Source organism: Martes martes, assembly GCF_963455335.1.
Source record: "Martes martes genome assembly, chromosome: 2".
Lineage (NCBI taxonomy): Eukaryota > Metazoa > Chordata > Mammalia > Carnivora > Mustelidae > Martes > Martes martes.
The window spans coordinates 205,221,186-205,236,517 of NC_137889.1; the positions used below are offsets into that span (position 1 = coordinate 205,221,186).

At 49.9% G+C, this 15,332-nt stretch overlaps 1 protein-coding gene across 1 annotated transcript in view; it reads right to left on the minus strand.

Moving 5' to 3' along the window:
- Positions 1-3,751: 3,751 nt before the first annotated feature.
- TMEM150C (transmembrane protein 150C) overlaps positions 3,752-15,332 on the minus strand; it is a 73,511-nt gene continuing 61,930 nt past the window's right edge. The window contains exons 6-8 of the mRNA XM_080830728.1: positions 10,769-10,896; positions 7,974-8,151; positions 3,752-5,977 (exon numbers count right to left, since the gene is read on the minus strand). Of these exons, the coding sequence (XP_080686854.1) occupies positions 5,769-5,977; positions 7,974-8,151; positions 10,769-10,896 (515 nt within the window). The 3' untranslated portion in view covers positions 3,752-5,768. The remainder of the gene's footprint in view (positions 5,978-7,973; positions 8,152-10,768; positions 10,897-15,332) is intronic.

Consider the following 15,332-nt stretch of genomic DNA (forward strand, 5'->3'; position numbering starts at 1 on the left):
GAAATGTCCTAAGTTCGTTGGATAGCCAGGAGCGAAGTCTGGGCTGGTGCATTGGGAGAGGTCTGCATGTAAAGCAAAAGGACTGGATGCAGTGGCCAGCAGAGTGGATGTAGATAGGAAGGGAAGAGTTCTAAGGACTGAGGCGTGGGACACTCCAATGTGAAGGTGTCAGGGAGAAGGCCCAGCAAAGGAGCCAGAGGCGTGGGCCGTGAAGTGGGAGGCAAATGAAGAGGGAATGATCTCTGGAAGCCAAGTAAAGAAAATGTTTTAAGCAGAGAAGGGGGAGGGATCGATCAAATTGGGAAGTAGTGCTTTTGGGTCTAGATAAGGTTGCAAAAGAACCAACCATTGTATGCAACGTCACAAGGTCTCTGGAGAATGAGGGAAGCAGTTCCACGAAGTGGTAGGAGTGAGAGCTCCAATGATCGGACTGGGTTCAAGAGAGAATTGGGAGAGAGGGACTGGAGACAGCAAATAGGGACTTTCTTTAAACCTTTTCTTTTTAAAGTCATCTCTATATCTACCATGGGGCTTGAACTCATGACCCTGAGATCAAGAGTCACATGCTCTACCGATTGAGCCAGCCAGGCGCCTGGGGACACTTTTTTTTTAGAGATAGGAGAAATAAAAGCATATTTTATCCTGACAAAAAGATCTTTGCTTTTCCAGGGAGGGATGCAGCCTTGTCACGCCACACTCCCCTCTTCGGACTTGGGGTTTGGGTATTTGCTGTTTGTTGGAGCCCTCATAACGGGGAATCTGAAATCCAGCTGCTTTCATAGGCAGAACGCCTCTCTTCTTCCCAGCTGTTGATCCCCTGGCTTTGGGGCAACGACAGAGATTTGGTCAAGATGCTCCAAGATGCTCCAAGGAATTGCATTTCTCTCATTTGTTGTTCGCTTGGTGCCTCCCATTTGTGAGTGGCTGTGGCAGCTGCACAGACTGCACCTGTCCCGGTTCTGTAGGGTGACGGCTCTTCCCGGATTCTCCGTTACTCCGCTTCAAAGGAACGCCAGTGACCAAAGAAGTCGTAAAAACTTCATGGGAACCCGGACAGTCAGAGGCCGTTCACAGAAATGTTCCTCCCTTCTGGGCACACAGTGGGAGCGTGGCTCTCAGATAAGACTGTGCAATGTGTCCCGCCCAATGAAATGCAAGCTACGTGATGTTTGTCACTTCCTAGCGGAGCCGTCAAGAACCACTGAGTGGTCTGCGTGTTCTTGGCTGTCGGCGACGGTGGCAGAAGCATGTGTGGAGATGAAGCCTCTGTCAGCCAGGGTCCGAGTCATAGCACCGAGCGCGGCCCCCTTGCCAACCCCTGCATACACACCTCGTGTGAGAAGTGAACTTAAGTTTTATTCCTTTTATTTTGGGACAGCAAAACCCAGCATACGCTGACCGACACGGTGCTAAGCAAAAATGAACCGATGTTCCATTCTCTGATGAGGGAGCAGAAGGCTGGCTGAGGACAAAGCTAAAGGAGGCAGCTTACATCCCCTTTCCCCCCCCCACCTTGGTGACATGTGTGACATTCCTCAGGCGCTCCTGGCTGCCCTAAAAGAAAAACAAGTAGTTAACTTGTAGAGATCACAATCCTGCAAGACAGGAGTCTCCTTCAGTTTACAAATGTCCTAGTGATTTACAACAAAGAAGCTATCTTATCCATAGCCCAACTTCCAGAGGCAAGCAACTCAGTTCCTAAAGCTCTAACATAGCCCCCCCCCTCCATAAAACTGAAGGAGGCTGAGGGGAAGGAAATGTAAATAAAGTTAAATTTTTTCTAAACCAAAAGCTCATTGACAAGGATGTGTGATAGGAGGAATGTGACATTCCACCAGGAAACTCCCAACTGTCTTCATGTTAGTGCCTTCTTAGAGGGAAAAACAACCTTGGCTTGACAATAACCAGGCCTCCAGTATCCTGACAGTCTTCTTTACGGCAACAGCCCTTCTGAACACCCCCTTTGTCCTCACCTACCCAACTCCTGGGTATATAACCAGCCACTCCTCAGGATATCAGGGCAGCAGCTCTTCCTGCCCATGGGTCCTGTCCCTGTGCTTTTAGAAACCACCATTTTGTACCAAAGATGTCTCAAGAATTCTTTCTTGGTCATCGGCTCCGGACCTCACCCCACTGAACCTCACCTAGATTCTAGACTTCATCATTCTCCATTATAACCAGCAGAAGACCTAGTCTAGCATATGAAAGTTTCAGTTTCCCACACCAGGGGCAAAGAAGACCCAGTAACAGGTGGTAAAACTTCACCTCCCAGTCAGGTCTTCATTCAATAAAAGACGATGGAAACTTTGAAATGTCAACGCTGTTCTAGAAACATCTCTCTCCCAACTAGGAGGAGAACTTTTCTTCAAGAGACCTAGTTGGACTACAAAAATGAAGTTTAGTTTATTATAAGCTTTGTTCTCTGGGTCACCCGCATCAGATCCTAAAGGCGTGCTCATTCCAAACACAGAGTCCTTGGTTTTGGCCTCCGAGAAGCTTTCTGTGGTTCTTAACTCCTAGGAAGTACTGTAATCTTGATCTTGATTTATGTGTGGCTTAATACAAAAATGTATTTGGTCTTTGTCCTAGGGTTTCTGCCATGAGCTGCTAAAACTCTAGAAATTTCCTGAGTGACAGGACTGACTTGTGTTATTCATCATAAGCCCAATCTTATGCTAATGAGGTCACTTAGGGAGGGGCCCCCAGATAGGCTCAGGTCACCAGAAGACTAGGATTAGACCCCTTGACCAACCTCCAGAAGCAGATGTGGGGGAGGGTGCTGGTAATTGAGCCCTATAAATTCTTGCACAGAGAGATTCAGAGAGCTTCTGGGTTGGTGAACACGCGGGAACGGTGTGAGGATGGCATGCCCGCACCCCTCCCCTTCTTGTCCTGTCACTTACTTTTGGTTGTTCTTGAGTTATATCCTTTATAATAAGCAGGCACACGTGTTTTCTGGAGTCTGGGAGACTTTCTAGCAAATTATCTAACTTAAAAGGGAAGGGAGTTGTGGGACATCACTTTCCCCACCAATTTTATAGTCATGTTGGATGTTAGTGTGGGTAACCTGGGACCCAGTCCGTGGGACTGGCATCTGAAGTGAGTGGAGGGCAGTCTCGTGGGAGTGCCAATAACTCTGGGTAGTGTTAGAACGAACCGAAATGTAGGACATCAAGGTTGGTGTCTGGAGAATCAGAGAATTGGCTGTGGGTGTTGGAAAACACCCTAGAGATAGATATGCTACCCCCATAACACTGAAGTATAATTTCTGGTATTTTTTAGAGATTTTATTTATGTGAGAGAGAGCGAGAGAGCATGACAGTGGGGAGGGCAGAGGGAAAGGGAGAAGTAGGCTCCTGACTGAGCAGAGAGCCTGATGCGGGGCTCGATCCCAGGACCCTGGCATCATGACCTGGGCCGAAGGCAGATGCTTAACTGAGCCACCCAGGCGTCCCTTCTGGGTTGTTTCTGGTTAGGTTTTTTGTTTTGGCACGTGTCAGCAGGGGGAGGCTCAGAGGCAGAGAGAGAGAAAACCTCCAGCAGACTCCCCGCTGAGCACAGAGCCCTGCAGCAGGGTCTCCACCCCACAACCCTGAGAAATTATGACCGGAGGGGAAACCAAGAGTCGGAGGCTTAAATGACTGAGGCATCCAGGCGCCCGCTGAAGTGTATGTTCCGCAGAATGTCTGATGGGCCTTTACACGTGCATCGATATTACAGAAGAAATGTTAGTGTAGGAGACAAATCATAATTCTGCAAAAAAGAATTTTATTTAGTGGTCAGATCCCAATGAATAATGCCAGTCATTGCTTGATTCTGCTAAAATGTGCTATTTAGATATACTTAAGAAAGTGTACAGTGCATCACCAAAAGCTGTTTAATTTGGATTGTGCAGAGTAAAAGAAAACTTCATAAGTCTTTGTTTTCTGATTAAAATTTCTTAAAATATAAAAATGAAAAAACAAACCCAAAAGCAGTATTCAAAAATGATAAATGTCACCTTGGACTATGTACAGTAAGATGCCTCTTTCGTAGCAGAATGTTCTCTGCTTCTTGATTCTTCCCTCGCATTTCACATATCCCTCGCAGGGGTTCTCATCCCCATCTGCTCCTACTCTCGGATTTCTTCCATTCCTGCTTGCTTGAAACAGTCATCTGCTCACTCATCTTTGACTCTTTCTCTTGTACTCCTTTCTCCTGCCCTTAAACTACCAGTCATTCTATTGAACAGACATTTGTTCAGCACCCATACGTGCCAGGCACTGTGCTGGGAAGCAGAGAGAAACACAGAGATGAAAAGTCACGAACCCCTTTCTCAAGAGTCCGAGTCTGGGTTGAATTAAAAAACAGCGTTTTTCACATTACATTCCATGAGGTCCCAGGCTCCAGGGAAGTACATTTGGGGACTTTCTGAAACAAAGTGCATTCACGGAGAGTCTGTCAACGTGGCCCACTCCAGGGCATTTTGAACTTAGAATTCTGCTCTTTATGAAGCACGGCCCCAAAAGCCGAGGCCTCCCGTTCGCATTTTAAACTCTGTGCAGGTGGAAAGTGTACGTTGGGCAGCAGGGGATCAGCCGTGCCGGTTTTGGGTGGGGAGGGGTGATCATTAGCTGGTTTCTACAAATCCCAAGTATGAAAAAGCCCTTCAACCACCTCCCCCACCCCCAATCAAATACTAAAGTTGAACTACAGATACATGTTAAGAAGCTCTCCCTTGATCTGGACTTGTAACAAGATACTCTAAGACTCCTTTTATAAATGTCCAGCAGGAGCTCTTTTTATTACCTCCACAAATATTTCTTTGTGCTTTTCTGTGAACATTTTCTTAGCTTTGAACCTTTTTAAAAGCAGCAAATGAAGCCTGCAGGTCACCTTTTTTTTTTTTTTTTTTTTGCTTTTATCATGGTTGAACCCAAAACAAGCTCAGCTCTTCCATTTGGCCTACATCTTCTTTGTCCACGGGCCTCAAGAGACCCACGGTAGTTACTTAAAAAAAAAAAAAAAAGGCAAACTATGAACTATAAAACAAAAGCTGTACATAGCATACTACAGAAGCAAAAAGGACACCACACCCTCACTGCCCCCATCTTGTCCCATGCCTGGCAGACCACACCCCTACAAATATTCACATTTGGAAATAGTTCTCAGTCACAGTAAAGTCCAAATCACGGTGATGGGCTTGTAGCCTACTCCTGTCCTTGACTCCACCACCGAACCACGGTGAAGGGAGTTGGGTTCCAGACCCCAGACCTTTCCACAGGTTACAGGGGTCCCATCACTGCACAGTTTCCCTCCAATCAGATGATCCGCAGTCAGTTCGGGAGTCTGAGCGCCAGATTCAGAACTTCCTCATGAGCTGGGTCCAAGCCCTTTGGATCTGAAGGCCACTTTGGGAGTTGGCATTACTCCCGCGTTACATGTGGGCCGCCCTACTCTGTGGCAGGGAGATCACGAAGTCTGAAACGTGTGAGAGAACGAGAACAGCAGGGAGTACTGGGAGAGAGAGGGAAACGAGAAGTGATCATGCACAGGCTTCCGGCTCTGTCGTGCATATATTTTCAGTGTAACAGCGTGTATTTCGACACATAAGGGCTTGTGCTTTTCCACTAAAGAAATAACTTGCCCTGAAAAGCTCGTCTGGCAGATGTGGCCATGAACGTGTGGGTGGAAGATGTGTGAAGAGGTTCTGTACCGAGCCCCGCGGGCGTGTCCTTCCGGCTCCTCCCCCCGCACACCCACCTCACCGGCAAGGAGCAGCTGACGCGTTACACCTGGTCGGTTTGATACTCGGAAGCTTCGGACAGGCTTTCGGAGAAGCTCAGGAAATTCTCCTGGTACTCGGAACACACAATCTCGTAGCGGTAATGCCGGAACTCCACGGCAAAGGTGCCGAAGTAGGACAGGAAGCACATGACCAGTCCCCACTGGACCCGGGCCGCGTACATGTGGATGCCTTGGGCCATGAGGATGAAATCCGGGGAGCGGCAGTCAAGGAAAGGACCATCAGCCGCATCGAAACGGGCTCTTTTCTGGACAGGGACAGGTGACAAGACAGTCTCGCCCTCCCCCCTCACCAGCAGACTCGGCTTGACGGCTCGCTGGACAGGCCACTTGCATGAATAACTCGAACTCTCAGTACCGAGCTCGGCCTTCGTGTGGGACAGGCCTCTAGGGGCTCGCATGAAAAATCTAACTGAACCCGCACGGCAACCCTATTACCACCGGTTCATTTAAAAATGGAGAAACTGAGCCCAAACGGTTAAGTCCCTGGCTGCGGTCACAGAGGTGTTCAGCGGTGGAGCTGGGATTCAAATGCTCCGACTCCCAGGCCGGGCAGGCAGCTCTCCCGCCGCCTACTAACCTGTGAGATTGGCCAGAGGATTAGAATTCCAGAAAAATTAGTCGGCCAGAAAAATAAACGGATGTTTTTAAAGACCGGGGCGTGTGGCCGTGGACTCGTGGTCATCATTGTACCTGCAGAAACCATCCCGAACACACGAAACCCCTAATGACCGACACCGAAGCTCCTACACCGTGGAGGTGGCGCGTCCTCCTCCTGTCTGGCCCCCGTCAGGACAGTGACCGAGGCTCCGCGGCCTGATCTCGGCCACAACATGCGGCGGCGGCGGGAACGGGAGGCGTCAAGGCCCCAGTCCGGAGCCGAGGGGCCAGGCCCCAAGTACGTGCGTGAGGAAACACAGAGGCTCCCGGAGTCGGCGCTGCCCGCAGGCCTGACACTGGCACCCGGGGGTCTGCAGAGCGCGGGCGGCGGCGCGGCGGCGGCGGCTTCGGACAAGGCCCGGACCCCCCCCCCACCCCCACCCCGGGGACCCGGCGGGGCTCCGAGCGCTCAGAAACGACCGCGCGGGGCTGGCAGACGCTGAAACTGCGCGCGGACGCGAGGCTCCGCCCGTCCTCGGGGAGGCTCCGCCCGTCCTCGGGGAGGCTCCGCACCGCGGCCGCGCAGGGCTGCGGGAGCCGCGGGGGAAGGCCTGGGCCTCCCCCGCCCGCCGCACAGCCTCACCCGGCACTCGCGGAACGGCTCGTCGCGCGGCCGCCGAGGCACCGTCCCCGGCTGGGCTCTCCCGGCCTTGTCCGCTGAGGCGCCGCACAGCCTCAAGCACCCCGGGCGAGCGGCCGTCCGTGAGGGGAGAGGCGGCGAAGACCCCGAGCTGCGGTGCCCGCCGGCGTCCCCCACGCGACAGGGCGCGGCGAGAGCTCCAGCCGCGCCGGAGCTGGACCCGCGATCCCGCCGCACGGCGCGCGGCCTGGGCCTCCTGCCGTCCCGCGAGGGTTAAGGGCGGAGCCTCGGAAAGGGCTTGCGATGGCGCGGCACGTGCGGCCGAATCAGCGCCGCCGAGCGCGAGCCGGACCTCCTCCGCGGAGCCCCCCGGCCACCAGCTAGGAACGCTGTTCCCTTCCCGTCGGGCTTCCGGGGAGGCCCTGCCGCAGTGAGCGCGGACGAGCGCTCGGACCCAGAGGCTGCTCTGATTGGCCGCACCGGCACGGGCCGGCTTCTATTGGGCCACGCTGCCGGGAGGTGGGGTCACCGGGCTCCCCCCGACCGGTCTCGCGGGATTGGGGGCGGGTCTCTCGCGGTTTCCCCGCCCGCCGCTGCCTGGGCGGGGCTTCCCGGGGTGCGACGCGCGAGGCCGGCCGCGTCCTCCTTCGCCAGTCAAGTGACCCGAGATAACCGCGGCCTTAAGTCGCGAGCGAAGCGTGTTTTAAGAAGGGAAGGAAAGCGGCCGCCGTCTCGCCGCGCGTCCGGTGCCCTCCGTCACGGGGACGCCGTCCCCACACACAGGAGGTGGGGGCGGCGGAGCCCGCGGCAGGCGCGCTTCCCCGCGTCCTCTCTGGGCGAGGAACGCGGCCGCGCGCCTTGGTCCTCCTCGCCCTCAGGGTGCGCGTCGGGCGCCCGCAGACCGTCCGCCCGCGGCGCTTCCCGGCCTCCCCCCGCACTGAAAGGATACAGAGGACCACGCAGAGGGTGACGGAGGCGGCGAGCACCACGCGCGGGACGCCCACTCTCCGCCCTTCGTTCTTGATGTTCACCCGGAGCGTCAGGGCGGCCTGGATCCAGCAGGTCAGCGTGCCGAAGCCGAAGGTCAGGGACGTGCCCACGTTGTGGATCTCCTCGTCGTTCGTGAGCTGGGGGCGGGCAGAGGGCGCGCGCGTGAGGGGGAGACGGGCAGGGACGGGTCCGCCCGGGGAGCACCGGGCGGGCCTTCGTCGCCGCCGGTTCCTGGCGTGCGTTCCCGGGCCTGAACTCGGGGGGCGGGAGGCGGACGGGCCGCCCCAGGCCTCGGCGCGCGCGTGCGGCGCGGGAGTCCGTTTCCCGCACGCGCGCAGGCGCAGGAGGAGCCCGGACGGCCGGGCCGGGGCCGTCGGGGTCTGCGGACGCGCGCCCCCGGCTCCCTCTCCACACGGGGCCACGCCCGGGCCGCCGCGCCCTTTCCTCTTACGAGAGAGCCGCCGCCCAGAGCTCCCCGCACTCGCAGCCCCGCCGGCGGACGTTCGCGGCCGAACTCTCCCCTTCGCGCGCGGAACAGGCTGAGGGACACCCGTTCGCGCGATTCCATTTCGAGCGTCACAGACGCCAACGCTCCAGATCGTCGCCTACGGATGTCGGAAAGTACACGGGCCCCTTTTGCTCAAGTGCAGTGGTCTCGGGGCGCCTGGGGCGCTCGGTCAGTTGAGTGTCTGCCTTCGGCTCGGGTCATCGTCTCCCGGTCCTGGATCGAGCCCGCATCGGGCCCCCTGCTCCGTCTCCCCTGCCCTGGCTCGTGCTCTTTTCTCAAATAAATAAATGAATAAAATAATCTTAAAAATATGGGGCGCCTGGGTGGCTCCGTGGGTTGAGCCTCTCTGCCTTCGGCTCAGGTCATGATCTCAGGGTCCTGGGATCGAGCCCCGCATCGGGCTCTCTGCTCAGCGGGGAGCCTGCTTCCCCCTCTCTCTGCCTGCCTCTCTGCCTACTTGTGATCTCTCTCTCCCTCTGTCAAATAAATAAATAAAATATTTTAAAAAATAATAATCTTAAAAATATATTAGCAATTTTATATATATATATACACACACATATATATATTCTTTTAAATGTTTTATTTTTTATTTATTTGACAGAGACAGGGAGAGAGGGAACACAAAGGGAGTGTGAGAGGGAGAAGCAGGCTCCCCGCTGAGCAGAGAGCCCGATGTTGGGCTCGATCCCAGGACCCTGGGACCATGACCGGAGCCAAAGGCAGATGCTTAACTGACTGAGCCACCCAGGCGCTCCGGATCTTACTTCAAATAACAATTCCTCAAATGAAATTTTATTTTTAGGAAATTGGTTTTCCATGCTATACATGGTCTATTCATTTATTATCTTAAACTTAATTTAAAAAGTAGATTATATAATTACATGGTTCAAACTTTAAAAAATGATGGAGTACAGATGGAAAAGTCTGTCTCCCATCCCATACGCTAGCCACTTGGTTTCCTCACAGGCAACTAAGGTGGTGTTTCTTGTGTGTTCTCTGTACATATTCCAGAAAGTGTTCTTCATACGTCACATGATCACTCATGGTTTTGAGTATTTGTGGTTCACCAAAACAACCCAATCTCTGGACTTCAGGAAAGACTGAAAGGTCTCCTCAGTAACTTCCATCCAGGCCCTGGTTGAGAGAATTGGTAGTGAGCACTGGACAACATGCTAGCCCCTGCAGCACAGACCCGCACAGCCACTCAAGTCTGGCTTGATACGGGATGGGACCTAGAGTAGTAGAACAATGAGTGGGATTGCCTGTCAAACAACCCGATGATTCAAAACTCATTATTCCACTGCGTCTCTGTTCCAGGTGGAATGCGGGGGAACGAATTCTCCTGATATAATGAATTATCAGGACTGAGGAGTGGAACGAGAGACAGTCTTAGAAAATCCACTACCATATTTTTTTGAATGCCTGTGCCATTTGGATTTTACCCCACAGACAGGGAGAGGTGTGAGGATGGGGGAAGTTTCTCACCAGGGTATAAAACACAGGTTGGAGGACGGTGGGAAGAGAACGGCGTTCGAGTCAAGAGGCAGACGATGGTATTAGCAAGGGATTTTTTTTTTTTTTTTAAAGTAGACTCTATGTCCAGCGTAGAGCCCTGCACAGGGCTTGAATTCATGACCCTGAGATCAACACCTGAGTGGAGATCAAGAGCCAGATACTCAACCAACTGAGCCATCCAGGCGCCCCTAGGGAACTTATTACTAAATGTTTTGACCTTGGGCTTCTAAATGTCTGGGAAGAAGAGTTAGCACTAGGAGATCTTTATACAAGTCCTGTGTGTTCTAGAGAAATTCTGGGTTTTCAAACTTGAGTCCCAGGTGAGCTTGCTCATATGAAATGTGAGCTTTCATCTAAAAAGGATGTTCAGTATTTAATTTTAGAAGGGCCACGATCCTATTAGTTTTCTAGAAAGTTCCATTAGGAGACAGTTTATTCTGAGAAAAAAAGTAAAGCACTTTGAAATCCTTTGTAGAAGATACACAGCGATTGGAGAGGCTACTTCTCCCCGTAGCTGTGCTGTCCTCCCAGTGCAGAGGGAGCACCCTCACACGTGCAGTGTAAACACAGGCACATGGGGACGAAGACCAGAAGGGCAGACTGCTGGAGGATCTGTGCTTATTAGGAAGCACAATTAGCATTATTGAAAAGATTCATGCGGAATCAGTGGTTATGACCATCCTCTAGGCGAAGGGGGAGAAGGAGGTGAAAAAGGCCAAATGAAGTACCTGAAAATTACCAAGTAAGGTCATTCCAAAGGAAGCCAGGCACAGCGCCACCAATCCACTAATATTCAGCCATGGATTTAAAACCTTGGGTTTCAGTTGGATGAAGCGCAGAACAGCTACCACAAGAGCTGGGGATAAAAAAAAAAAAGATTATCATTTAAAAATCTAAACCGTGCAGCTCGACTCGGAGGCAGAGTTCTGAAGCCCCAACGTGCAAGACTAAGCTTTTAACCTGGTGCAGTTTTACATCTCTGAAATGGCAGATAGTTGTTAAAAGAAATTTTTCACACGATGCTTATGATTATTTGGATGTTGTTTCATGCCTATCCTGGGGGAGGCAGAGAGGAGCTGAAGCGGCAGTGCTGTATGTTATTTGAGGGATGCAAGGATGACAGAGCTGCCACGAGGGTGGTTCTCAGAGTTCTCAAAAGCAAGGTTGGCCCAGGACCCACTGGCTTAGGAGAACATCGCAGAGGCCTTGATGCAACAATTATGACAGGGAGAAAGACAACCCATGGCTCGGAATTCATGAATTCACCACCCCTTTAGTTTCACAGTTAGGGGGAAGGAAGACACAGGGAAGAAGATGGATCCACATCCAGACACGGCGGCTGGTCCCTGTGCCAGAAATCATTCCTGGGGACACGAAGAAGACAAGACAAGTGTACAAATCCCTTGATTGCTGGTTTATTCCCTCCTCCCTCTAATTCTATGTGGAGGTGTCCACTGTCATAGGACAAGGATAGTTGATCTAAATTAGAGGCGTTACAGTAATGATTTAGCTGATTATATTAAGAAAGCTTGATTCTTCAGTGATGTTACTTAATTTTTAAAATTTTATTTTTTAAAAAGATTTTTTTTTAAAGATTTTATTTATTTATTCGACAGACAGATCACAAGTAGGCATAGAGGCAGGCAGAGAGAGAAGGGAGGAAGCAGGCTCCCTGCTGAGCAGAGAGCCCGATGCGGGGCTCGAACCCAGGACGATGGGATTATGACCTGAGCCGAAGGCAGAGGCTTCAACCCATTGAGCCACCCAGGCGCCCCTTTTAAAAAGATTTTATTGAGAGAGCAAGAGAGCATGAGGGTGGGGAGGGGGAGAGGGAGAGGGAGAGAAGCAGGCTCCCTGCTCAGCAGGGAGCCCAACGTGGGACTTGATGTGGGGCTCAATACCAGGACCCTGGGACTGTGACCTGAGCTGAAGGCAGATGCTTAACCGACTGAGCCACCCAGGCGCCCCGATGTTACTTACTTTAGAAGACCACTCCATCTTTTGAAGCAAATTGTTACGGGAGAATCAGAAAGGTTGAAGGAATTACCTACATTTAAACCTGACTCTTTTTTTTTTTTTTTTAAAGATTTTATTTATTTATTTGACAGACAGAGATCACAAGTAGGCATAGAGGCAGGCAGAGAGAGAGGAGGAAGCAGGTTCCCCGATGAGCAGAGAGCCCGACGCGGGGCTCAATCCCAGGGCCCTGGGATCATGACCTGAGCCAGAGGCAGAGGCTTTAACCCACTGAGCCACCCAGGTGCCCCAACCTGACTCTTTTTTTAAGGTTTTATTTATTTAAGTAATCTCTGTACCCCATGTGGGGCTCGAATTCACAACCCTGCGATCAAGAATCACATGTTCTTGCGACTGAGCCAGCCAGGCACGCCTCAAACCTGACTTCTAATAGTAACCTTCAGGACAGTACATACTCAAGCCACGAATATAAGAATCCCCTTTTATTAACTGCTTAGTGCAGGGATATTTTCATATTTATACAAAAAGCAGGGGAGGTTAGTCTACGAATAAGAGGAAAAAAGTACTTGCAGCTAATATGAATTATATCTACATATAAGGAAATGCACTTTGTACTTCCTACGACAATTTATTCTGAGATTAAGGTTTAACAGGGAAGATGACTAGAAATTCAAGAATTATCCTATTTATATAGCAATTAAGTAGGTTAAATATTTGCTAAAGGTTTTTATCTTCATTATAGGCCCTATTAGGAGTCATTAATAAAGAAAACTCTTCCATAAATTTGCATTTCCTAAATCTGCTGAATGTCATAGTTTCAAGCTGCAAAGTTAAGCTCAGCAAGTTGATTTTCAGTTCCAAGTATCTCTGATCCAAGAGTGGAATACAACTTGGTTAAGATTTGCATTTTAGAAACAAAATAGCAGTAAGCCATAATTTATAAAATAGCAGATTGTTCAGCTCTGATTTAGCTTTTAGTATATTTATGTTTCATCTAATTCCCACTGGAGTTCATAGAATTTATAAATGACACTTGAGTTGAAAGAGTCCAAACCTAATGGTTTGAAGGACTTAGTTAGAAGTTGTGATATATCTGATGTCTAGTAATAATGACAACAAGTATCCTAGAGGGTGAAAAACTCAGCACAACTTCTGCTTTCTAGGATGGGCACAGGAGGAAGAAGCAGACAGGAGAAATTTCACATAAGCCCTCTGACACAAAGTGATCAGATTGAAGCGGTCACTAAATTAAGACCAGAAACCTCAACACAGGGCACCATGGGAGACACTTGCTATTAATTGTGTGTGGATATTAGGACATAATGACAAAATACCAAGACAGCACATTTCATTTCATTTCATTTATTTTATTTTATTTTATTTTTTTTAAAAGATTTTATTTATTTATTTGACAGACAGAGATCACAAGTAGGCAGAGAGGCAGGCAGAGAGAGAGGAGGAAGCAGGCTCCCCGCTGAGCAGAGAGCCCGACTCGGGGCTCGATCCCAGGACCCCGAGATCATGACCCTAGCCGAAGGCAGAGGCTTTAACCCACTGAGCCACCCAGGCGCCCCAACATTTCATTTATTTTAAAAGTGACTAGTGAGTGGCTCGGTTAAGCAGATGCCTTTGGCTCAGGTCATGATCCCAGGGTCCCAGGGCGGAGGCCCGCATCAGGCTCCCTGCTCAGCAAGGAGCCTGCTTCTCCCTCTGCTGCTCCCCCTCTGTTTGTACTCAATCTCTCTCTGTCAAATAAGTAAAAATCTTTGAAAACAACTTAAAAATACTAAAATGACTAGTGGAAAGTATTACTTTAACAACTCTCCGGATGTCATTTAGGTTGGGGGGGATAGGATGGTACTAGAACTTTGGCTTAAGCCCTAACCTACTGCTGAAGCAGACACAGATGGCTTTCCATGTTGACCTATCTGGTCAGTTTGTTTCCCTGTTCCCAGAGCAAGAGGGTCAGTGGCCATATTCTGTGCTACTAATTTCTTCCTAGTAAACACAGGACATGTGTCATCTTCTGGTCCCAGCCTTCCCCTTTGTAATATGGTGATAAATCATCTGGTCATGAACAGATGATGAAATTAAGCAGGAAACAGAAACCTATTTGAAGACATGAATTCAACCCAACAGTCCTAACTTCCAGAACAGCAGTCCAAACACCACGCTCTGCCCTCTTTACCTACTAACACCATTATTAATCAGCTCTGACTGGGTAAATTTTCCTTTAAAGATAGATTTTTTGTATGGGCAACTGGCCGGCTCAGCCAGTGGAGCTTGTGACTCCTGATCTCAGGGAGTTCAAGCCCCGTGCTGAGCACTGGGGCTACACTGAAAAAAAAAAAAAAAGATTCTAATTGAAGTTTTAAGGTGGAGATTATAAGCTTCTGGTCCTTTTAACAGTTTTATTAGCAGGTTTAATGGAGGCAGATTCAGATTATTGGTTACAAAGTCTTTTTCAACCAAGTAGTGATTTAAATACACATGCTTGAAAAAGACTTCGGGGTCGTGGGATGATTTCAAAGCTGTCTTTATATATGCTGACCAATTTTATACTACATTAATGTTCTGATCAGAAGATATGTCTTTTAGTTTCATTAAAAATTTTAGATTTTAGGGGCACCTGGGTGGCTCAGTCGGTTAAGTGTCTGCCTTCGGCTCAGGTCATGATCCCAGGGTCCTGGGATCAAGCCCCACATTGGGCTCCCTGCTCAACGGGGAGTTTGCTTCTCCCTCTCCCATTCCCCCTGCTTGTGCTCTCTCTCTCTCTCTTTCTCTGTCAAATAAATACATAAAATCTCTAAAAGAAATTTTTAGATTAACAGTTTTAGAAAAGATTATTAAAACCTACCCTTTTGTTGTTTATGGTATTTGGAATAGTCCTTTGCTATATAAGTATCCCCTATTATCTATTTTAAAAGAACACAGAAGGTAGAATAATTGCCTATTTTCTTTACTAAATTTTTTACTGTGAGGCTGACTGGAGCTTTATTTTTATTTATTTATTTGCTTTTGAAGTGGGCTCCATGCCCCCCCTGTGGGGCTTGAACTCACAACCCTCAGATCAAGAGTCCCACACTCCACCAACTAAGCCAGCCAGGAACTCCTGGTTGGGCTTTTAAACCTGAAACCCAAAATAGCAGCTCTTCCTCGCAGTACTAAACTAGTGCCTGGCCAGATGCTTTTTTCATGTGTTTAGCTTTATTGTTTATGCATCAATAATTCCTATTTATGACTGCAGTAGAACACGGCAATCAATGTGTTTTAGTTGAAGCGGGGGGGGGGGTGGGGGGAGCATATGCTGTTAGG